General features: G+C 36.5%; 1 protein-coding gene across 3 annotated transcripts in view; it reads right to left on the bottom strand.

Moving 5' to 3' along the window:
* The window catches only part of LOC114666408 (exocyst complex component 3-like protein 4), an 85393-nt gene that overhangs the window by 44090 nt on the left and 14907 nt on the right, over window positions 1-26396 (bottom strand). For all 3 annotated transcript variants that reach the window (XM_028821256.2, XM_028821257.2, XM_051919702.1), the window contains exons 3-7: window positions 21712-21894; window positions 19422-20142; window positions 7363-7483; window positions 3611-3733; window positions 2472-2572 (exon numbers count right to left, since the gene is read on the bottom strand). In XM_028821256.2, coding sequence (XP_028677089.2) covers window positions 2472-2572; window positions 3611-3733; window positions 7363-7483; window positions 19422-20142; window positions 21712-21894 — 1249 coding nt within the window. The remainder of the gene's footprint in view (window positions 1-2471; window positions 2573-3610; window positions 3734-7362; window positions 7484-19421; window positions 20143-21711; window positions 21895-26396) is intronic.

The raw sequence follows: 26396 nt of genomic DNA on the forward strand, positions 1-26396 counted from the left end.
TGTAATTGTTTTTGGTATTCTCATTACTAAAAATGTAAAAACTAAATTTCTTGACATGGAATATAAAAAAAAAAATCCTATTATACCCAAAGAAATTGAGAAGATCTGGGAGGAGAACAGCAATAGTAAAATATGCCTCAAAAGTGATTTTCAGTTTTTGTGACTGAAACTAAGGTGTGATTGTCCCATCCTAGGACACACTATTGACACATTTTTTTTTACTTTCCAATTTGCATATGCATATAGCAGAGCAACAGCTTACTCACAGATAGTAAAGAAGGTTTTCTGCATGCTAGCTATAATCTTCATGGAAAGAAGGAGATAACTTTATTATGGTGCAGATGTATAGAGTCTGTAACTGTTACTCAAGTTGGATGTGCTGATTAATGAACTAAATGAAAGCATCCTTATTAGCATCTAACATACACTTTCAGAAAGTGTATGTTGTGATTTTTCTGTGGCAGGAGATTATCAATTAAGTTTCAGTGCTCCAAGGAAAGGCTTAGACTCTCCATAACCATAAAAATTAACTAAGTTGGTTCTGAAATTGGATTGATGTAATTCATGTTTTGTGGTATGGTGAAAGGTAATCACCACACAACTCTTGAGACCTGAGGCTACTGTCTATGTACAATAATTGTGCTATCTCTATATCCCTGTGCATTTTTCTTCAGGTTGTCTTTGTTTTTTTTCCACATCCCAAAAAAATACAGTATGTCAAGTTGATTGGTCTAGTATCAGTGAATCTGGGTGCATGTGGCTGTGTTCTTTGAAGGACTAGTATTCTCAGAGTTGTTTCCTTGCATGTGTTTAATCCAAACTGGGAGGCCTCTATCCCACCAGCAAGACCCTGTGATGGAAAAAGTGAGTTCAGATATTTTAAATTATTTAGTGTTCCATTCATATACAGTAATCCCTCCTCCATCGCGGGGGTTGCGTTCCAGAGCCACCCGCGAAATAAGAAATCCGCGAAGTAGAAACCATATGTTTATATGGTTATTTTTATATTGTCATGCTTGGGTCACAGATTTGCGCAGAAACACAGGAGGTTGTAGAGAGACAGGAACGTTATTCAAACACTGCAAACAAACATTTGTCTCTTTTTCAAAAGTTTAAACTGTGCTCCATGACAAGACAGAGATGACAGTTCCGTCTCACAATTAAAAGAATTCAAACATATCTTCCTCTTCAAAGGAGTGCGCGAGTCAGGAGCAGTGAGATAGAGAAAAGCAAACAAATCAATGGTGCTGTTTGGCTTAAGTATGCGAAGCACCGCGGCACAAAGCTGTTGAAGGCGGCAGCTCACACCCCCTCCGTCAGGAGCAGGGAGAGAGAGAGAGAGAGAGAGAGATAGAGAGAGAGAGTTTGTTTTTCAATCAAAAATCAATACGTGCCCTTCGAGCTTTTAAGTATGCGAAGCACTGTGCAGCATGTCGTTTCAGGAAGCAGCTGCACAAAAGATAGCAACGTGAAGATAATCTTTCAGCATTTTTAGACGAGCGTCCGTATCGTCTAGGTGTGCGAACATCCCCCCTGCTCAATCCCCCTACGTCAGGATCAGAGAAAGTCAGCGCAAGAGAGAGAGAATAGTAAGCTGGGTAGCCTCTCAGCCATCTGCCAGTAGCGTCCCTTGTATGAAATCAACTGGGCAAACCAACTGAGGAAGCATGTACCAGAAATTAAAAGACCCATTGTCCGCAGAAATCCGCGAACCAGCAAAAAATCTGCGATAAATATTTAAATATGCTTACATATAAAATCCGCGATGGAGTGAAGCCGCGAAAGGCGAAGCGCGATATAGCGAGGGATTACTGTATTTCAAAATAAATAAACATTTTATTTACATAAATATTAATGACAGCGGCACCAAAAGTCTTTTGTGCAAATATATTGAATGATGCAAGCTACTTGTACAAATTAATAAATTAAAATGCAAAAAAAAAGACACAATTCTAATGATAGCTTCACACCCAAAAGCTTTGTTTCCAGGAATTGTGGAGTTCTTGACCAACTACATTACATTCCAAAGATTCATGGCTGCAGCCCTGCTATTAAAGACCTTTACTAAATATGCATTGCAGCCTTATGAATGATACTGTGGCAGAGAACCAACTTTCAATAAACATTTTGACATTGTACTGATAAAAATAACTCATGCCACTTCTTTTCTGTTTTTTTCAGTGTGAGAGTTATTTTTGCCTTTTACAGAAGCACACTGACACAGCCATTCACTAGCTCCATTATCTGCCTTGGCCTATTAACGAATTACATGGTCCAGCAAGGTTCCCTATTTCTCACTGACTATAGTCAAGGTTGAAACATTAATATCTGAAGTAGAAATATAGCACTACTGTAGAGAATTATGGACTAAGCCGTATAGAAGTAAGCTGTGGAGGGTCTGACAGTGCTACTATATAAGTAAAATTCTTTCAAGTTAGCTTTGCTTAATTTGAGGAATGAGATTCTCTAACCTTTTCAAAAAATGCTTAATTTTTTTACAGCAGATGCCAAGTACTGATGTTTCCACATCTTCTGAAATGTCTTTAGATGCCACAAGGTAGTCATTAACCATCTGTGAACAAAGGAGACATAGGCTAAACAGAAAATATTATTTTACTTGACTTCTCTGTGCCACGTAGCATAATAAGGTGACATATGTGACATATGCATTAATGCTACTGTCATTAAACTATGCACTTTTCAAAGAACTGAATATAACATATTAAAGAAAAAACATTAGAAAACACCTTTGAAAACATGTCAGAGAATGAGCACTGCTTTAGGTAGCAGCACAGGAGTGATTCCTTTATCTGGCACACTGCTTTTACATTAAAAACATAAGAAATTTGACAAACAAGAGGATACCATTCAGTCCATTGACCTTTGCTTATTTAGCTAATAGCTAAGCTGTCCCCTGTTCCCCAACAGATCTTTCATAAATAATCATATTTAAAGTGACTGAATTTCAGACTGCTCCTAACCAAACAACATAGCTATATGCATGTGTATGTATAGGGAATGTCCACATGAAACAAAAAAGAGAAGTATTCCTCCACAAGAAATGTGCATTACTACATTACATTCCCAAAAGTTAAAGCCTTAGGAAGGTGACAAACACTGATCTGAAGTAACATCACATTTTTAAATTACCAAAAGGTCTCTAGTGTTCCATGATTAGGGATGTACAAATATCGAGATATTTCTAAAATACATTGGTTCAAGGCTTGGAACCCAAACAAGCAAGGAACCATTAGACCTTTCAACTCAATAGTTAAAATTGTTACTGAGCTTGTGATCCTGAGCACATGTAAGATATTTATGCTCAAACAAACAAACACAGAAATACTTTCAACTATAATTAATAGATTTGTTTTTAATACCAATTAGTAAAGGTAATATTGGTAAACACTAAAGTTCATGTGGGCAGAAAAACTGCAGACACCTCAAGAAGTGGTATGTAAATTGCAGACTGTAGACTTAATAATGATTGTAATTGCTCCATGCAGCTAATAATACCTATACTGAGTCTGGTCATTAAAAATCTGATCAGACCCATGACTTCACAGATAAAAGGTAGAAAATCATGCACTAAATAAAAGTGCCATTTTACCTTGATAATATCGATTTTCAACTCTGAATGATAACAGTTATTAAAAACCTCTGGTTTTGTTTTTTTTTCCAGGTATGTCAGTTCTTCTTTTAGGATGTTTTCCAAGTTTCTTTCCATCATCACCTTTGATAGATACATATAACAACAAAACAAAATAACTGACTTAGAATAATAATAAGAAGAATAAGAATAAGAATGCCTGTCATTGTGTATATTGTCAAAAAAGCATTTTGAAAAAATATAAAACACAAGAGACTACTATTTTTTCCTTTCTATCACACACCACTAAAGGTAAGAGGTCAGCTCTGCCTGTTTTATTATGTAACTAGACAAAGGGCCCGTTTCGACAACGCAAGATGAAACGGGCACGAGTGGAATAGTAATAAGTATAAGCACCATAAACCTGATATAGGTGTATTGAATGAATGCATAATTAGGCCTCGAGCTGTAGTCGAAATAGCCTTTCAGGCCTCTAGAGCTTTAATCGAAGTCGCCTTTCTCTATGAATTTTTGCGGCCGTAAATCTGCCGCCTGCCGCGATGTTGGGGTTGGATGTTGGTCGAAGTCGCCTTTCTCTTTGAATTTTCGTGGCCATAAATCCACCGCCTGCCACGATGTCAGTCTCGTAACTGTGCATTCGGACATGAGTGAGTGAGTGAGGAGACTGGCAAATTATGTATTAAGATATTTAAAGCCCAGCAGCTTGCGCTTAAAAAGCTTACACTGTACACTGTACTTAAAAAGCTTAGGTGTACAGTTTACATTGGATTTGATATTGCTCACAAACTGGTCAAACCTACAGCACAAGACAAATTATTTCTTTATTTATTTTTTTAAATCCAAGTTAACAAGAAAGGTTCTGGGCATTTTTATTTGAAATTGCCACTGTTTGAAAGGCATAAGGAAACGAAACACACATGACTGTAACAAGTGACTCCTCACATTTTCTGTGGACCTAAAACACTTGGCCAAAATGTAGTTACAAACTTGCGTGTGTTTTTACCTGAAAATCATGAAAAAATCTTCATGCCAGGTTGTGATATGCAAGTACTGTGAGTGGTTCAGATATTATTACTTAGAAACTGGGCTTTGAGTTAGTTTCCTAAATTTTATCAATACGTTTCCTTTGGAACACAGAATTTCAGGCCTTTAGAATTTTATGCCTGTTCAAAGAGCAAGGCAATGCACAGTGCTACATAATAATATGTGAACCTTTTAAATTTTACTGTCTTAACCAAACTGTCTTAAAAAATTGTATCTGAATTTTAACATTAACTAATATAAACTAAAATAAGTCAAACATACTATGTATGTTTCTTACTTAATAAAAACATGTTTATTTAACATAAACTGTTTAAAAGAAGAAAAACTTTGAATACAATAAGTAACGGCACATGCATTAGTAGGTATGACATACTGTATTTCCTGTTATTCATTCACATAAAATTGTCTTCTTGTCTGTGTTAGATTTGTGTATTATGTTATATGTATACTTTAGTTCTTATCACTAACTACTGGGTAAGATCTATGTTTTCTTTCATTCATTCATTTATTCCAAAATAACAAATGTTTTCTTGCTATTGAGTTATTTTATAGATTTGCTTAAATATATTGAATTATTGTCATACTGAAGGATCAAATTTCAACTTAGCTTCAATCCAAAGGTAGAATTCCTGATGTTCTAATTTAAGAAAATCTTAATATTACTGTAGTCAGAATTAAAAGTTAAATAAAAAAATGATAATCTGTCCAGGCCCATATGCAGAAATGCAGTCCAAATCCATTCCCCACTAAATAACAGCCAGCAAGAGTTTGTAAGAGGAGATTCTGCCAAACAAATCTTTGAACAGTATTAAACAGGCAACTTGAATAGTTGACAAAAACACATCACAGAGATATTAAGCTGTCCCTGTAGCATAATTCCAGGGGCATTACAACAAATAACTATAATGACCTTTCATTTTGGAGGCTAAAGGCTTTCTGTTGCATTTGTTTATGACTGAATGTTTATGTACTGTCTCTTTATATATTATGATATTTCTTGTATTCTTTGGGTTGAACTTCAAGAGGTGGAGTCACCTGGATGTTACTGCTACTTGGTCCTCCTTCTGGCTTCTAAATCTGCCAGAAAGAGTAGCCCCAGAAGTGGTGCATTAAGATTGAGTAAGTATGGAGTTTATTGTAATTATTTCTATTTTGTTGGGATTTTCTGATTTTTGCGATTATTTTGCTTCTGTTTCTGGATTCTCCTCTTCGGATAGCATTTTTGGAATAGTTAGCCTTGGGCTACCATTTAGTCAACTACTTTCTGCTCTTTTGAATATTTTTGTTATATTTGCCTATTATTTGCCTTTTTTCAATAAATATCTTCTTTTATCAAGATTCTTGTTATTCTTTTCATTACAAGCCAGATTTTTTATGGTTTCTTTCCAAGGTATTTTTGTAAAATTTTGGACATTACTGTATTTTTTGTATATAAATTTTAAATCCAGCTCCTAACTTATTGGCCTACCTAGGCTGAAGTCTGCAGTTGAGCCTCTTCTCACCATGTTTGGAGCTCTTTTTCACAACTGAATCATATACCGTTTTCTCAGGTAAACCCTAATGACTACAGCAACTGACAGTTCCTATTTAATACAAGGCAATGCAGCTGCAGATTCAGAACACAAAATGAAGTCAGGGACTAGGAAAAAATAAAAAACACCAAAGAAAACAAAAACATGACAAGGCACTGATACAGTTTGTAAATAATTACAATGTATTCTAAACTTGTAGATCTGATCTTGTAAATAATTTTGGTTAAATGCATCTTTTTAAACATACCACAATGAAAATGTTCAGCAACAAGAGATGCAGATGCGAGAAAGAGATGATGTCTGAAATCAACCAAGGTCAAAGCCAAAATTCAGGAACCTGACAAACCAAAGCCCAATATGCAAACCAAAAATCAAAAGTTGAAGTAAACATGCAAGGTTCTAGCTCCCTCAGAAAATATTTGACATAGCTAATGACTTAAGGATTTTGAATTGTATCCAGAAGCTTGGATTGCAGGGAAGAGGGCAGAACCATCTTTTAAATGTCTGGTTTGCCTAAGTTGACCATTATACATCTGGGAACCACACAGAAACTACCCAAGCTCTGTTACCAACAATAGAAACAAAATGGTTGTTTCCATAGTCAGAAAACAGTAGCAAAATGAGAACAAAAATGTAAACAAAACAAATTAAATTGTAATGATGTCAAAATAAAAATTTATTAAAATTTTGTGCAAAACTGAATTCTACAAAATCTAAAACCCAAAAGCCTAACAGTTGCGGTGATCCTTTGATGTAATAATTTACTGAACCTTTACTGTTTAGTCTGGTGTCATTAATGTGTTTTTGCTCTGTAATGTCACATAATCTTTTGTTTATGGAGCACATATTCTTACTCAATATGAAAGCCAGTCACGGGAGATAAGCAAGAGTGTATTTCTTCCCCAAACTTAACAAAATTCTGTACTTTGTTGCTGTTCTAAGACTGTGTGGTACAGATAAAGTGTTCACTGCCCAATGATGCTCCAGTTTCATTACAACATACTTTAAAATGTACTTTTTTTTAAATTTAACATAAAAAATAAATATTATTATTATTTAATTTCATATTATACTTTCATATATCAAAATATACTTTGGCATCTACTGTATGTATTAAATTAGAAAAAATTTCAAACAGAGTAGCACAAGTTGTATATTGGCAGCTACAGACTTTACCTGCAATTTGTCACAGTATTCTCTTTTGAGTTTTGACAAAGTGTCATCATCTAGCAAAGGTGAAGACATATTTTCTGGATTTACTTCTGGCTTTAGATCAGGATCACCCAGTACTGCTTCACTGAAAACAGAAAGTAAAAATATTTAAAGGGAATCATCTTAACATACCAGAAGCCCCGAGATTAACCCATTACCTATCAATGTTACAAAGATTTTCTGAAATGATGTATTTATAATGAAGCTAGTACGGATTTCTATAAACTGGATTTCAGAATCAGTGGCAACATCCATAGAAAGAATGTAAAATACAATGAAAATCATTTCTCACATCCCAAAACTTAGAAAGAGTCAAGTAAAAAGATATTTTTATTTTAAAATGCAGTTAATGAGGAAACAACTGTGTTGATAAATCAGCAATTAAAACAGCAGTGCCACATTTTAATTATGAATCTAATCAAAATGTAACAGTGCCCCATAATACAGGGATAATGTGACAGCACAACTATATTTACTACAGAACCTTTCATTAACTATGAGAATTGATACACTTTTAACTATGAACTTTTAGCACTACTGTGTTACCAACCACATCAACTCTAACAAACATCAAAAGCTGCTCTTCCTTGAGCATCGCTTATGATTTAAGTACTAAAAGATTTTACAAAGAATAAATGTATACTAGCAGAATGCCTATTTATTCCTTCTTAAACAGCCTGACATTTTACAAATAATGCACTCATGTGAAATTGTCAAGCAATTAATGTCTTTAAGGGCCAGGTCAAGAAATGTGGCTTAGAGCAATACAGGTACTTGGATTTGGGCCTTCTGCAAAAGACCACCATCAGGCAGCTGAATCAGTGAAGGTGAATCAGTTAACCAAAGCATAGTGAGGAAAAATAAAAGGTAACAAGTATATGCCTGATAGCCCTTGACCTGATCCTGATAATTATAAAAAAAGCTGACTGACGTTGTCTGTTTTGGGACTGCAGGTTTTCTCTTTTTTGCCAATAAAAGGTGTCATTTTGCTTGACTTCTTGCCTAGATGACTGATTTATATATGAGTTGGCACAGCATAAATGTATCTTAAAAATAAAGGGCCTTCTGGACAAATATTATATCTATTATAGTTTAACAAAGTTATTCAAATCTTATTTATAAAACATTTCTATCGGATCAGCTAGGGAATTAAATCTCTTTATGGTGTTATATTCAAGGACTGTCTTGGACGACGTTTTCTTCAAGTTGTGTTTAAAACTGACTTGAGTGAAATTGTGCTTTTAGCCTTTATGTAAATAGTTCTTTTAAGAGGCTTCCATTTGTACAATAATGTTTTTTGTAAAAATAGCTTATTTTAAAGTTAATGTTAGAATTAACTTTGTTCACTTCATCATCTACCAACTGATACCTTCCCCCCCTAATTATGTACAATCTAGGCAGAAAAAATTACTCTCATGTTTTTGAGATAAATGAGTACAGTATTCTAGTAATACTGAGCCCAAAATCAAACACAATCGTACAATTTAACTAGATATTGCCACACATTACCTTTGCCCATTAACGGGCATACTCACACACTCACACATCTACACTGATGAGAACAATCTATTTAAGCCTAATATAATTTGCAAATCTCTGTTCACCCAACCTTCATCAAATGTATTGTCAATTTTTAGATATTAATTTCTACCATCTAGAATAGCATTAGGTAACTTCTTACACGTATACATACTCTCTGCACACTGGAAAACTTTAATGTTTATGCAAAGCTAACTCAGTTTCTTTCTGTAGTCCTGTGCTTTAGTTAAACATCTCATTTAAAGTTACGACTGGTATCTATCCTACTTACCCCCTGCATAATTTTAAAAATTGCTATTATGTTAGCTCTTAATCTCCATTGACTTAATGTGAATCTCTTTCAGTCTTTTCTCATTGCTGATACTGGCAGTGCTAGAATCAATTTTGTGGCCAGTCCCTGGACTTCCCCTAGTGCTGTTGTATCTCTTCTCTGATAAGGACACTTAAATTGCTCACAGTATTCCATATGAAACCAACAAGTGTGTTGTTCAGTAGAACAGGTTCTCTTGACTTGTACTTAACACAGCAAACTATTAATACAAATTATCTTAATGACAAATACAATGCATTTTACTACTACATGCCTTACAAAATAAATTTCAACAGATGGTGTACTGCAATCATTAATGCTGAGGTCCAAAATGATTAATCCAATTTTAAACCCCAGCTAGTATCTAAATAATTTGTATACACTGCAGTATAAAGCACAGAATCCCCAGCATTACCCAGGAAGAACACCAAGGTGAAAAACACTCTTGCACCACAACAAATAACTTTATTTGTTAAGATCAATTTGCATTTATCTCCAAATCACAGACTGCATTCATACTCCATCTAGTTTGATTTCTAGCCTCTCATTAAATATACTAAAGTCTTTTGAACATCAAAATAAATAATATAGTAAGTGCCCGTTCTATTAAATGCTTATGTTGCTTCGTCATGGAATTGTACCTTATTTGTAAAACAACCTCTCTGGTTGTGGTTAGTCAAATCACAGTTCAAGCCTTTTTCACTCAGAAAGCAATTTACTGTATTCAAATAATATTTTATATATTATTCAAAAAAAAGTAGAAGAGGTGTGATATAGTAGCTTATTTGCTAGCACTCCAGCATCTTAGGTTTAGGTCTCAGGATTAATTTCCTGGGCTTGTCACTCTCTGTATGTCATTTGCATGTTTTCCCTTTAATTTGGGTATCCACAAACATCCTAAAGTGTGCTTTAGGTTATTTGGCAATTCTGTATTCTAATGCTAATGGGGCATGTCTTTTGTGAGCAGGGGGGCTGAACGCACCCCCAGAAGACACGGACGCTCCTCACGCTGACCCAAGCGTGACACTATAAAGAAGAACATGCTTCTCATCCTAGGATGATACCTGACATTCACCCAATACTGCTGGAAAACTGTACAAATTAATTGGATCAAGACAATGAAATACTTCTACTATGAAATAGTTAAATAGAGAATAACAATAAAATGACAGCACTTCTTAGGAAATACAACATTTAATTGTGGGCAAGATAAGCCTCAAAAATGTGAATCAGAAATACAGAAGCATTTTTATGTATTTGTGTGATGACTGAGGAGTGGGAAGAGGATAGCCAGCTTTATAATAAAACTATGCACTTATTTTTAAAACATAAATTGCTTTCAGAACTATGCAAATCTAGCTTCCTCAGAAAAACCATCTCAAATGACAGTGTACACTACTACAGTTTTAGCTGAAAATAGTGATAGGTCAGTAGTAGATTAAAGCTTGGTTTATTTCAGACAAAAGACAAACTTGACCTAAAAATTACAGAAATGGGCAGAGTGGTGGCTGTGAGGCTAAGGATAAGGATCTGCACTGGTATCCTGAAGGTTACCGGTTTGAATCCCCCATTACTGCCAAAAGAGATCCTACTCTGCTGGGCCCTTAATCTGCAATTGCTCCAGTGGCGTGTACAATGGCCATCCCTGCAATCTAACCCCAAGGGGTATGTGAAAACTAACAAATTCCTAATATAAGAAATTGTATTGGGTGAATTAAAGAACCAAAAAAAAAAGAAAAACTACTCAAAACTGGCTCTTGCGATAGTAGGGTAGCATCAAAACTTGCGTGTTTGCCTTCTGCATCCAGTACAAAGTTGCCTTGATGTGAAAGTTGTCTATATTGACCCATTATTGGATTCAGCTAATATTCAGAGACTAAAAAAAATCATTGCCACATAATGACCATGCAAATAAAGCTGATTTTATGAATCTAATAAAATCAACCTAAAGAATTTTAAGGAAATGAATCTCACGTTAATTTATTTCATATCTGACTTCTTGTATATTAAATTTCTTTAGCCAGCAAAAAGTATATTTATTATTTTTGTTACCTGGGATTGATCATTATATTGTCCTTATATGAACCAATTTAAAGAAAACAGAGCATGGGGTACTGAAGGAGAGCTGTAAGTATAACATCCCTTTGTTTTCTCCATAGTCCTGAAATTATCAAACTAGAAGAAAAACCATAAACTAAGTCTGGCTCAGTTCACTAATGTCACCATAAAAGGCATTACAGATAGTCTGAAAGTGATTTCAAATAGTCTGATGAACCAGCAAGATGAAGGCTAAATGAAGCTTTCAAAGATGGATGTGTCATAGTGGCTTCTGGTGATGTGTTTACACATATTTAATCTGCCTAAAGAAACATTGATATTATTGACCTCGGGGGTATTTTTCGTACGTCGCTTAAACCATCCGAGATCAGGTGCCTCATCTTGAATGAGTTAATGCCAGTGAAACTCATCCAGATAAGTCGGTTTTTCAAACGCAGCCGTGTATTAGATTAGTCGAGCTGGATCTAATCATCCGAGATGAATGCGCGCGCCCGCGCTGAGTGAAAAGCCCATATATATTGAGTCTAGAAAACATGATCAGCAAGTCTTTGATAGGCTGTAACAAAATGACGAAAGAATGGAAGCATTTTTTTTCACACACGCGGCGCAAGACCTTTTATTCGAAGGACACGAAGAATTTCAAGATTTAATATACACAAGCGGTAACACTGCAAAAGCAGCCCAGACCAGAAAAGACGGCTGGCAAAAAGTGGCTGAAAAAATTAAACGCTAAGTAGTGTACATTGTACTTAGTGAATGCAGCGTTTCATTTCCTATGTGTCAGATTAATTATTATTTAATATGTCATAATTCCAGATCAAACGTGAGTACAAGGAGAACATGGGAACAGGTTAAAGTGAAGTACAAGAATATACTTCAAACTGGTAAATATTGGTATATAACTATTTAAAGAATTGTTGACATAAAGAATCATATATAATATAAAAAACATTAATTTTAAAGCTAATAAGGAGGCAGACAAGCAAAAAACAGGTGGAGGTCCACGTGGTCCAGACCTAACCCCTGCAGAAGAGTTGGCTCTCCAGCAAAATGCCCATCGCCCTGTTTCTGAGGGCATTCCAGGGGGAAGCTCCTCCTCAAAACCAGTGGCAGGAAGTAGTGGTCACTTCATTTCAGGTAAAGGATGGTCATTGCATATTTGTCCTCCATGTGTGCTATAGGTATGTTCCATATAGCCCTCTTTTTTGTTGGGTCAGTTGCAGGGAATGTCATATCCCTAGAACCTGTGTCTGACCAACGAGATATTAACGAAGGTCAAATATTTGATGAAGACACTGTGTCAGATTATTCATCAGGAGGAGAGGTACACTTTCCAAATAATGTTTGATCAAACTCCACTCTGATCAGTTCCATGTGCCCCAATCACATTTGGAAATCCTGGTAAAGAGAATGTTAGGCTGATTGTGAGATTCTTCGTGGAACTGTCGGTGTTTTAGCCTGTGTATTACCTACCTGCAATGGCATGAAACGCCTCTTTTATTGTCTGCACACGCAGGTGTCCAGGAAACACAATGAAAACCTGAAGGAAATGTTTCAGAGCCAAACAGACTTTACGAATTGCCTGGCAAACTGCACTTTTCGATAGCTGTCCCGCATCGCCTACAGTATATAAAAAAGTGCCGCTTGCAAGAAACCTCAAAGCAATGCCTACTGTCTGTGTGGTTGTGAGAGCCCGACTTCGCCGAGTTTGACTTCGAATATACGGAGCTAATAAATCTTTGAGGTACAATATTCCCCCTCGGCTAAAGCGGTATCCTTCGTACAGAATTTCCTCCGGGGGCAATAAAGGATCTTGCCGATCGCGCAAAACCCTCTTTATATGAAATTCTCTTCCTATAATTTGCGCACCAATATCAATTGGTCGCTCATTCATGAACGGCGAAGCCCTGACTGGATGACTTCCACACCGTCACTGATCACGTGTGTAAACTAATCCTTGTTTACGCAGAACAAACCTGCTCCGAGCAGGTTTGCGGATTTGGATGTGTTGCTATGACAACACTTCCAGCAAGAGTTTCAAAAAACCGACAGATCCAGGATCAGGCCAAATCGTCAACAATTACATCCGGCTAAGCGAGTAATCCACGTACGAAAAATACCCCCCTCATTTGTTCTGTTTATTTTCAAATTGTTTTCAAGTTTTTTTGGAACCCATTGTGCACTACACTTAAGTTATGCTTACTCACACTGGATGAAAGGCATCACACAGACACCATCTGTGAAAAAATATGAGCATAAAATGCATCGAACAGATGTTGAGAAGCTGCGCTCTGTTATCAGGAATATTTTTATGAAAGATTCTATCAAATTTTAAAAGGCAAAGCTTACATTAAGATTAAAAACATACGTATTACTGCTTTCTCTTACATTAATACACTTAACAGGAAACACAATTTAATTAAATAAACTTTTGTGGACTGTATACTCTCAAGAGACAAGACATTCCATGCACCCACCCGTATGGGCCGCCTCAAATTGGGACCCGGGTGCTGCCGTGTGGCGGGTGATGCCTCAGCACCACACCAGTTCCGATCCCCAACAGACCTGATCCTATTGAATCTCCAACAGTTTCGACTCTTCTGGGGATGGGGCTCCCGAGGGCTTTCCCCTATCCCCTTCATGATGCGAGAAACCTTCCTATGGGTGGCTGCAGCAGAGCAACCCCCGCAGAGAGCAAAAAGGAGTCTTTTCTGTAGTCTTGGAACGCTGTGAAGTTTTTTTACGGTGGCTGGAGTGCCAATCCTGCCACCAACCCCCATGACTTCCCTGCAAGTTGGAGGACCGCTTGCAGGGCCGGATGCAGTTTAACGTCATACCCAGGACGTATCCAGGCCTTTAAGGACCTCTTGTGCACGGCCATCAGCAGTGTGTCTGTCTTTTTGAGAGAGTGTCGACCTTGTTGAGAGGTTTACTTACCTTGGCAGTGACATTCATGTCTCTGGTGACTCTTCCTATGAAGTCAGTAGATGGATTGGGAGAGCACGGGGGGTCATGAGGTCGCTGGAAAAGGGTGTATGGCGCTACCGATATCTATGCAAAAGGATGAAGGTCTTTAGAGTCCTGGTGCTTCCTGCCTTGCTAAATGGTTGAGAGACATGGACACTATCCAGTGACCTGAGACAAAGATCGTACTCCTTTGGTACTGTGTCTCTTCTGAGAATCCATGGTTACCGCTGGTTTGACTTTGTGTCGAATGAGCAGTTGCTTATGGAGTCCCGAATGAGGCACATTACCTGAATTGTGAGGGAGTGTCAGTTACAGCACAACGGCGATGTGACGCGTTTCCCTGAGGGTGATCCGGCTCATAAGATCCTCATTGTTGGGGACCTGAGTGGCTGGACCAAGGGGTTGCCCACGTAACAACTGGCTGCGACAGATAGAGGGTCATTTCCGGTGGGTGGGACTGGACCGCGTGTCTGCCTGGGGGGTTGCAAACTGGGATCCCGAGTTGTTTCATTGTGTAGTGGGTGGAGCAACACACTGTATCAGTGCATGCTTCCCAACTTGACTTGACTTGATATTCTCAAGCTGTGGATTCAACACTGATATTTATGCTTTATTAAGGTTTATTTTGTTATTTTGAGAGCCAGCTCTTGGGACAATAGTGCAGTACTGAAACTTGTGTGTTTGTCTTCTGCATTCAGCACAATGTTTCCTCAGTGTGAAAAGGGTTTATCATAACCCCTTATTGGTTCAGGGAACAGTTAAATGAGGGAAGACATTTTAGACATTTGATTTACCTTTAAACTGAGCACTGTTTATTCTGTGTTTATGAGTGAAAGCAGTACCAGCTCTATAGTGAACAGACGTCCTCTTCCTATGACCTCATAGATACATGATTGTGCACAACAGGGCTTGTAAGGATACATTCTCAGTTACTTCTTTGCCCATTTGATTTTATCCTGAGACATCATTTAACTTATCTATGGTCTACAAAGTGTCATTCATGATTAATGCATTGTGTTTGTATTAAATTTAGATTCAGGGGATACAGCCACGAGTACAGATGTTGTATGCACATACTGTGGTGAAGTACTAATGACTTAAAATGGATCAAGAAACCTGCTAAAGGAATTCAAATCTTCTTTGTTATAATCTTGGACAAAGCATCTATATATATAATTCACTAAGCAGCTGACCATGGCACGCAAGACAGAGACCATGGGATACGCACGACAGAGCCCCGCCCGCCAACTCTAACCCTCTTCCCGTGTCATGGGATATGTACGACTGCGTCCACCCTCGCAAACTGTTTTACACGCTTCATACAGCGATTCCCATCCGCGACAAACATGCTTCTTCTTAAATGGTCCTGCAGGAACAGGGAAAACCTTTGTCTACAAAAACCTGATTCATACCATACTAGGAGCATAGTGTTTTTGTTGGCTTGCCCGCCTGCCTGCCCGCCTGACTGTTACCAGCATTCACTGCAATGTACTGGAGTGTAAAACTATCGGAGCTGCTACCGCACAAACTGTCCTTATTCCCTGGATTTCCCTGACCCCATCAGATTCAAATTTGCCTTTTACTTTTACATGCAGACAATTTCCTGACCCCATCAGATTCAAATTTGCCTTTTACTTTTACACGCAGACAATTTCCTGTTAGATTGACCTTTGCAATGACAATTAATAAGGCACAGGGCCAAACTTTCAAAAAGATATGCCTCTATCTGCCGCGTCTACCCTCGCAAACTGTTTTACACGCTGCATACAGCGATTCCCATCCACGACAAACATGCTTCTTTTTAGATGGTTCTGCAGGAACAGGGAAAACCTTTGTCTACAAAAACCTGATTCATACCATACTAAGAGCATAGTCTTTTTGTTGGCTTGCCCTCCTGACTGTTACCAGCATTCACTGCAATGTACTGGAGTGTAAAACTATCGCAGCTGCTACCTCACAAACTGTCCTTATTCCCTGGATCTCCCTGACCCCATCAGATTCAAATTTGCCTTTTACTTTTACATGCAGACAATTTCCTGTTAGATTGGCCTTTGCAATGACAATTAATAAGGCACAGGGCCAAACTTTCAAAAAGTTATGCATGTATCTGCCAAAACCAGTTTTCAGTCACGGACAGTTGTATGTTGCTCTCTCCAGAGTTCCATCTTTTCATTCACTCACAGTCGTATCCTCAAACCCACCCCATTTGGACAACTGTGTCTTTCAGGAAGTGTTCACCCATCAATAAATAATTATGCGGCGCAGGTTGGCTAGTATAGATTTAATTTGCTTGGGTTTAATGCCTTTTATACTATGCTAAGAAAAAAGGATAATACCTTCTACATACTATAATGCATTTAAGTAAAATCAGAAAAAAAATATGATGATTTTTTTCCAAAAATGTTACACTAATTCTGCGGTGGGTTGGCACCCTGCCCGGGATTGGTTCCTGCCTTGTGCCCTGTGTTGGCTGGGATTGGCTCCAGCAGACCCCTGTGACCCTGTGTTCGGATTCAGCGGGTTGGAAAATGGATGGATGGATGGGTTACACTAATTCAGTAAAAATATAGCAGGAAATATCTTGTTAACTTGAAAAGTCCTACTTTCTACTACAACTCAATCGAACAATAGACTTCCTAGTGCATCATCAGTTGGCCCTAAAAACAGTAGCAATGTATATTTTAAACAAAGAACAGTAATTGACTTTCTTGTGGTACAGAAGGAATCAGAACAAAAAAGTTCAGAGGAGAGTAGAAAATGCATACTTAGACACTGCTCTCTTAGTAAAAGCACAATCTACACATGCTTCAAGGTGAGCTTACATACAGTATGGGCTCAAAATGGCAACAAGATCACAAGACTGCACCTTTTGATAAAATGTCAGTCACACCATGTAAAACCATGTCATGTCGGTCATCTTGGTTTCCTGGTAACAATGGAATGTCACAAGCAAACAAATAAAAAGAAAATAAATGCTAATAAGGTCACAAAATAGCCCAATAAATACTGTCAAACAGATGTAGAGCCTGACACTGTTTTCTCACTGGTGAGAGGCTGTTGAATTTGATGTTGTTTATGCAAAAAAAAAATATGGGACTAGCAAACCCAATGAGTTATCCTGTGTTCAAACAACTGTATCATAAATTACGATCATTAAAAATTATTGCAAAATATTCTGTACAAATTGCTATATGTTTTTTCTTATAGAAGTAAACTACACATTCTTGCTCACTGTGTTGTTCTGAAAGAAAACTAAGCCATCTGATTAAACCAAGAATTGAATTATTTTCAGTAATCTCCCTTTAATTAATACATTTTTAAATTAAAATAATTATAGTAGCTGCAGGAGGTACTTAAGGAGCAGGTTTGAAAACCACTGAGTTAGCATAGATTGGTATTTTATTATGACATTCTTAAAAAAGTAATAATAAATAAGATAAAAAGTAATGTGGTATTTAGGCAGGGGTGGATGAATGCTCTATTGATGATTTTATACATATAATTTCTGTGTCAATGACAATTACAGAGCTATATTGCCTGCAGGCAATAGTTGTTTTTTACTTTAATGAGACACACATCTCAGTACTGGCTTACATGCTTTAATTCGATATTAACAGAAACACCCAAACAAAGGAAGGCAAATGTTAACAGTACTGTGGAATTATTTCTATTATGAGTCTGTATTGTTTTATTCTAATTATCCACAAAGAACTGAATATTGATATAATAACCAGTCTACCATTGCAATATGCAGCTCCTCAGACAATATATAAACAATGGTCACTCACAACTCAGGGTACTGCTTTAGTGTTGTGAGGCCTGGAACCTGTGGATATGTCTGTTTATTTAGACACCAAACTCTTACCAGCATTTCTCATATAGTGAAAGCTGCAGGAGGGGTATTGTGGAACCCCATTAGTTTATTCCTCAGCATACTGCATTTCTATTTATTTCAGTCATGGCATATGCATCTGTTAGGAACAAGAACTGTGCAGAAAAAAACAAGGCGCCATCATATACTGTAGTTTGTACTGAGGATGGCATAGGGTCACAAAGGGAACCAGGAATACAGTGGAAATGGAAAAAGCAAGTTTAACATCACTGTCCCTTTAAAAACCAGGCAAAAAAACTGTACTTCAAATATGATATTCTAACAAATCTACAAATAACCTAGGAGTAGACCATCAACATTTATATTTATATTTACAAGTCATGCCTAGAGGTGAAGAGCCTTAAAGGAACAAAATGCACATGCTTGAATGAATTAGGTATGGCTTGGGCTCAGTCCATATCAGTTAGTCTTTGGCACATGAGACTTTTTAGTGCATATTAGTTAAATAATGAATGTTTCCAATCATAAATAAAGATTAAACAAAATACCACTGTAAAATATTATTCAACTATTTCATCCAAAAATGGAATGTTTACCTTTCTTAAACAGAAAGAATCAAACTGTTCATTTGCATGGCATAACTCACAAGTGTAAAAAGTTTGTGGCCTTTATTTGAACAGCCTCTTGTTTAATGTCCCTCTCTACACTGCCTGAAGTGGGAGTACCAGTACTTCTTCATTTTGTTGTTTGGAGTTCCAGCAGTTTTTTGTAGTTTCCAGGTACTCATAATGTGCAGCAATGGCACTTCTCACAACCTTGAGAAACTGTAACATATGATAGGTGTCAAGACAGCAAAGATACAGGTTTGAATCCCTTGCCCTTGTGGAGTTTGCACATTCTCTCTTGGTTTGTGGAGGTTTGGGTACTCAGATTTTCCTCTCACACTGACAAAGTTGTGCGTGTTTGGGTAAGAGTGTGACACAGCTCACAAGGGATAATGAACATTTTTTTGAATGTTTAAGCATATTGTATTATGAAAACATAATAATGTTCTTAAATAAGCAACATGCACAAATATATGAATTCCTTGTAATAAAACAGATTTCTACATAATTACTTATCTAAAACCAGTTTTACACCATTAATATTAATAAATAAATGTTTTTGATCTGATCAATCAAATGTATACTTAGTGTATACTTTGTGATTTCTTAAAACAGTAATCATAGTGTGACATAGTTGAAGCTGAATTCCTAGATTATCAAATTAAAATCCACATGCAGTCTAAATGAAGAAAAAGAATAAACAATAGCTTACCCAACATAGTCCTTGATAACCCACTTTAAAACTGCATATAGATCATTATATTCAAATGTATACTGATTGGTTTCTGCCTTGAGCCCACTGCTGTCAGGACTGACTCCAGCTCCACAAGACTCTACACTGGTTAAAGCAAGTTCAGAAAGTGGATTGATGACTGGTTGGATAACGTCTTTCAAATGTAAGGATGTAGCCTGGTGATATCCATCAGCATATGCCTCACATACACTCAGTGATTCTGGATATTTGTATCTCAGATCATTTTTCACATGTTTCAGATCAGACACAATCATCATTCCTAAGTTGGCCAAATGCACAGCTAAACATGTCTGATTCTTCTTTGTTGTGCTATAGACTTCTTCAATGTTCTTTTTTGCACTTTCAAGAATGGCTGATTTCCAAAGATCAATCCATTTCTGAAGACCGGCTAGACAAAAACTGTTCTCTTGTTCAGCCTCAGCCTCATTGGCAATGATTTTAGTAGCAATACTTAAATGCTCATCAGGACAATGGTTGGACTGTATGATTATGTTTTTAATTTTATCCTGAAGAGAACCATAAAGGAGCTGCACATCTTTTCTCTTTTTCTCCAGCTCCATCTGGTAGCCCTCTGAGCCAGCCCCGGTATCTTCAGATTTAAGTTCATTTTTTAACAAACAAAGATGGCTGTAGGCATCTTCTAAAATCTCTTCATAGATTAATTTGTTGATCTGCATAACTATTTTGAGGATAAAACAAAAAATACAATTAAAAAATAAAAAATTTGAACCTTATGTACAAATGTACAATAAACAGAATCACTGAAAAAACCCTCCTTTCTTGAAGTGCAACACCCACCATAATAATTCACCTACTGGGAGGAAATGCAAAATGACACTTCTTCTTAACACAAGCAATGAGAAAGATGACAAAAGAGATTTTATATATATATATATATATATATATATATATATATATATATATATATATATATATATACTTTTTAAAAACCACACTTATATTAAGTTAAAAAGTGTACTACAAAGTTAAACATAAGTCTCTCATACATCACTCATAAAATAAAAGCATGGGCGCTTTTGCTAAGATTTCATTGACTGATGAAAAGTGCCCACGCTTTTATTTTATGAATGATGTATGAGAGACTTATTTTTTACTTTTTAGTACACTTTTTAACTTAATATAATCATGGTTTTTAAAAAGCATTTTTATATATATATTATTTTCAACTATTTAGTCTTGGGTTTGTTTTAGTATAATTTTGTAATCAATATTTTAACACTTCCATTAATATTTCTATCCATTACTAGGGCCATCTATTGGTGAAATCTTTAACTATTCTTCATATGAAAATTTCATTTCTTAATTTACATGGATTAATTGATCAATTAGTGAACCTGATTATTGATTCATGTATTGTCATCGGAAGTGAATAAGTGTGCAAAATTTCAAGTCATTTGGACAATATGAAGTGAGTTAAATATAGATAGATAGATAGATAGATAGATAGATAGATAGATAGATAGATAGATAGATAGATAGATAGATAGATACTTACAAGATTTGTACCAGACAACAAACAGGTGAAGTTAAAAGAAGCGTGGTAATAACAATTATAATAAAAAAGATGACAAGATGCTGTAAATTAACCAGGGAGGAAGGCTTTAGCAAGGAATAAACGTGAGAAGAACAGTCTACAATAGCAGGATGCTAATGAGTTTACTTGATCATTGCAGCAAGCATACTCAATTCTCTGACACAAAGCCTCTGTGTGTGATACAGAAATAAGTTGTTTATTTACAGGAAAATGCCACTTAATGAAGATTATTAATTTACACGAAGGAGTAAGACAGCACCCAGATATAGTGTCATGATCACTATGAACTAAACTGAATCAGGCTTTAAGATGAGACAAAGGGACCACTGGCCTCAACAAGACACATTGTGTGTACAGTTGCAGATTTGAAGCTACGTTGTGCAAAGGCTAAAATTAGTTGTCTGGCACTGGATGATTCCATCTACAAGGCCTGTTAGTACTGCGTTTTTCCAAAATATTTAACCTCAATAGAGACAAAACGTTTTTATTAGTTGAACATATCTATCTGTTACCACCAATTTTTTACCACCTCGCTGAGGTCTTTAACTCTTTTAACTGTTTGAACTTCATCCAGCTGCCTGGCAAAAAAAAAATTATACTTCACACCCAAAAACATAAAGACACAATGATACCTTGAGTTTATTTTAACCAAAGAATTTCTGCATTCTGTATATAAAAGGACAATACTCTTACCGGAGAGTGGAGTAGTAGGACTCACAATTACCAAGTCTTCAGTAGGACTTTCCTCCAATGGTTCCTTAAACAGCTCTTTCCTAGCAGGGGTCTTTTTACTTCTGAAGCTTATTCTCTCTTTAAATCCCCTCTTTGGCAAGGATGACTCCTCTTCTGTTTCTGCCTTGGGGCTCTTGGTGGATACTTGGAAAAAAATTAGAGTAATTATTAATCCACAAAAATCAAAGAAAATTTCTACAAAGTGAGCATTATAGCTTCACCATCATAGTCCAGCCATACTGTATGTATTTTATAGAAATAGGACATGGATGGATTTAACCATACGATACATCATATCAATTAATAATTATGCTCATTCAAAAAAAATAACACGTAAATGCAGAAGGTATCAACAAGTGTATAGTGTTTCTCACACACCTATTTGCAAACAAACTTCTTGCATAGTGACAGTGTAAAGTGTCTGATCATTTATACCATGTCATCTCTATATGACTTAACATTTCATTGGCCCATAATCACTTTATTAAATATTTCTGTTAGTTCCTTGGCAGCCAGCCTAATAAAATTAAAATTATGGTTTCATTTGTTACCAGTTCAGACAAGAACTGAAGCAATGAGAAATGTACCACATGGATGTGCTGTGACAGGACCCAGCCTGCCCAGTGCTGCTTCAATAAGGTAAGGTGTTTCAACAGACCCCTCCTAAGATTATAACCTTGATGTGATGTAGGTGTTTTAGTACTTCAATAATAAGTACTGCTATTTTACCAGGAGCAATATTTTCCTGCAAAACTGGTCTAAAAAAGAAACGTCAAACTGAGCATAATCCAAAGATTAACCATTCTTCACAAATCTATTTAAAACTCACTGTGAAAAGGTATACCAGGGGTCTCATTCATAACACTTTGTCTGGATTCAGACATGACAGTACGCATACATCAAGACATAGGAAAATGCATACACCAAAAAAAAAAAAGTCAGATTTATAAAACCTGGCGTATGCACATTTGAATGCAATTTAGCCTTTATAAATTATAATCATCCTGTAAATGTGCCTAGATGAGTACGTTTCGATCCCCATCTGGCTGTCACCCTGAAACAACAAAGTTGATGACCAATGGGAATTTTTCGGTATAAATATAATTTCATCCTGTAGAACATCTTGTACAAATGTAGCTTCAATCAGATTTGAATGTAACACTTTGAACTATAATCTTTTGTTTTGGAGTGTTTAGATCAAAAGCAATATACCCTGAATTCTGGTTTCCTTTAACTTATTACATGCAGTCTTGACATTTACAGTCTGCAATTAATTGAACATTTTAAGCATTGTACAGAAAAGACCAAGTTAAAAGAAATAATATTGTGAACAAGGTACAATGTCCTCCTCCTGTATGTGCAGAGAGGCAGAAGCATAACTTGAATACCTTAAAGAATTTTTATATCTTAGAAGTAATAAGATGTATATGATGAAGGGCAAAATAAAAGTTACACCTCATACTAAAAGATGATTTTGCATTGAGTAATGTGAAAATGAGGCACAGAGAAAAATCAGTATATGCTGTTCATCACGTGCTTATTACACAGCAGGTGACTTTGGCACAGACTTTTCAGGAATCCCAGCTAGAACAAAAAGAAGCTTGTATTGCCTGGTAATAAATTAACACGTCACAATCTAGCACCTCTGCAACAATACCTAAACAATTATGTATTAATTCTAATCTTAAATGACATAAAACAGGTAAAGTATTTATTGTCAAGTGGGTTTAATTTAGCTTGGAGAAGGTCTGCCTACCACGTACAGTGTACCATGTACCATGTACATTTTTCAACTCAGTTTTACTGTTATGGGCCTTGGTGTGAATAATGGCTTTTACTAAATATACAATTTGTATATCTATGATTCAGATATTTATTTTTTGTTCTGCACAGGCAGAACTAAAGACACAGAAAGTTTGATGGGGCCAGAAGCCTCATTTATAAAACTTTGTGTGAATTTGAGTGTGAAAATGTGTGCACACCAAAAAAAACAAGAAAATGCATACACCAAATAAAATCACATTTATAAAGCCTGGCATTTCTATGCAATTTACTGTTTATAAATTACAATCACCTTATAAATTTGCATGCATGAACACACCTCCAATGCCGCCATTAAACATCCATATATGGAGCATGCTAATCAACCTCATACTTATGCAATCACAATGTTGCAAAACTTCATTGGATGGCAGAGAAAACTTTCCATTCTGACAAACTGAGACCCCGCCAACTCTATTCAAGAGTATCTGGATGCGCTCTGCAACTGAGAGAGCAAGATAATATGCAGAATTATAGCACCTCTCCTCTGTGCTCTGGGGGTCCGGGAAAAGCGCAAGGCATCATTGTCTAACTGGGTAGCCACTATTACCTGGCACATTTAATGATATGATTACTGTTACAATCAATGGTACAGGCCAAATGAAACTTTGAGGGTTCACCCAGTTACCTTACCAACAAGCCACGCAAAATGTACAGCACCATCATGTCTGTCAAAGCTACTTTGCCTGAAAATAAATTAATCACGGGTTGACCCAGGCCACTGAAACACAATTTTTGTTTGTTACATCTTGGATGAGTTGTGCATTAATGGAATGTAACTGCTTATGGTTAACAAAAGCAGCTTTGTTCTCATAGGTGCCCTTATTGCATTGGAAGTGCAGTAAACTGCTCCGATTATGTTAGGAGAACCAGACACTGCTGCAAATTGACTTTTTATGTTGGCAAAAACCTGTTATGGTTTATGTATGTATATCCACACCATACGAAAATTGGATGTAGTGTCTCGCTAGTCGGTTAATGGCTTCTTGCACATGCTACAAGCATGATAGAGTGAAGCTTGGCTAAGATATTCCAGATCTGTCAGCCAAATCCCTGAGAAGTGACAACAGGTAGGCAATGTAAACTGACGTAAAACTAAAAAAGTTATTCAGTGCAAATATATAGCATTGGTTCACTTTAAAAGGAACTAAAAAACAGTCTGTGCATCTTATTCATTGTTTTTGAGGTGTAATATGTTTATCATGTCAATGCTCATTATAATAACAGCTCAATGATATGAATTATTACATATACGAGTTGTCATTTAGTTGGTTTGGCTGTGTTTCCCTGTTTGATCCTTTGCCATATACGCACATTCCCACATCAGGTTTCTCTTTATAAATCCCAATATTGTGTGGTAAGTTGCGCACGCTTATTTCAGACCCCTTTTTTGTGCAAACGCAAGCTTTATAAATGAGGCCCCAGGAGATTTAAATTTGTTGTCAAAAAACAGGACAATGTTCAAAAACCAGACAGTCGGAATAACATGCACAAAATCCAAGCACGCAACTCAGTCATAATAAACAAAAACAGAATCATAACACACACTCACAAAATATGTTTTGAGAAGAAACCACAAATTTGGACAAGAAGGATATCATGACTTCCAGCTATCATATGGTAGCAACCAGGGCATTTCACTATCACCAAAGATTGCTCAGAGTATCAAAACAGTGATGTCCATAAAAAACAAATGGCGACCAGATATACGGTACTAAAATAGTAACGTAAAAATTTGCAGACCTTATCAAAACAAAACTGAAGGCAAAAAAGAGGGATATGAATTCTACATGACTCAAAAACCATAATGCGCCAACAAAGAAATGAAAAACAAAATATGAAATAAAATAAAGATTTTGAAAAATCATAACATTTTCCTATTGTGGGAGACCATGTGATGCTCGGTGGACTACGACAGTGTGCTAAAAGTGCTCTGTGATCCTAATCTGAAGTCATTCTGTTTTTTTACAAATTAACCTCAATCATTTTTTTATCAAAGCCTCAACATAACTTTTTTGCTTGTGGCCATTTTATATGGTTCTTTCATGTCTGATGACAGACTCTGGTTCTCTGCATTCTAGTTGAGTGAAGAAAGCCCAGAAGAATGAAATGAACTCAAGGCCGATGTATCGAAGCAAAATAGAGTTCTAAGTACAAACTTAAAATGGTTCAATACAAAGATGTTTTCAAACCTGTGGGCTACTATTGTTGAAATCAGAAACTTACAGCAGAGGCTCTCATCATTTTTTATTCAGGTTTATACTCAGGTGGAACATCATGATGCTGAGCTACGCACCCTCTGTAATAAAACCCAAACTATATGAACAAGATAAAAGGAACAATGTCCCTTTTGGTTTCTATCCATTCCTAATGTCAGGTCTGAAATCATGCAAGCTCATGAAATATATTCCAGAGACAATGACAGCCCATAATAATGTCCAATTACCGTGAAGCTGCCTCACTATTCTGACTGAGTTATTATTTTGAAGGGGGCATGTAAAAATTCAAATATAACGTACTAGCTATCTCCCACAGCTCCATCCGCATAGTAGTGCAACAGGACAAACTTTAAAAATCAATAAAAAAATTTTAAATATATATAATAATTTGTATAGAGAAGAATTTATACTGATAGCTTCCATATCTGAGGGCGTCTTCATATAAAATATTTTTGGTTTTGCCAAAAATGTAAAAAGTCAGCAAAGTATCACTGGCCAAGTGTAAGGTAGGTACGCTGCAACATCAAACGTCGCCACTGTATCTGATTGTGGAGAGCATCCCCTGCGTGTGGAGAAGAGCATCTGGCCGTTATATCTCTGCCAATG

Source organism: Erpetoichthys calabaricus, chromosome 16, assembly GCF_900747795.2.
Source record: "Erpetoichthys calabaricus chromosome 16, fErpCal1.3, whole genome shotgun sequence".
NCBI classification, from domain to species: domain Eukaryota; kingdom Metazoa; phylum Chordata; class Cladistia; order Polypteriformes; family Polypteridae; genus Erpetoichthys; species Erpetoichthys calabaricus.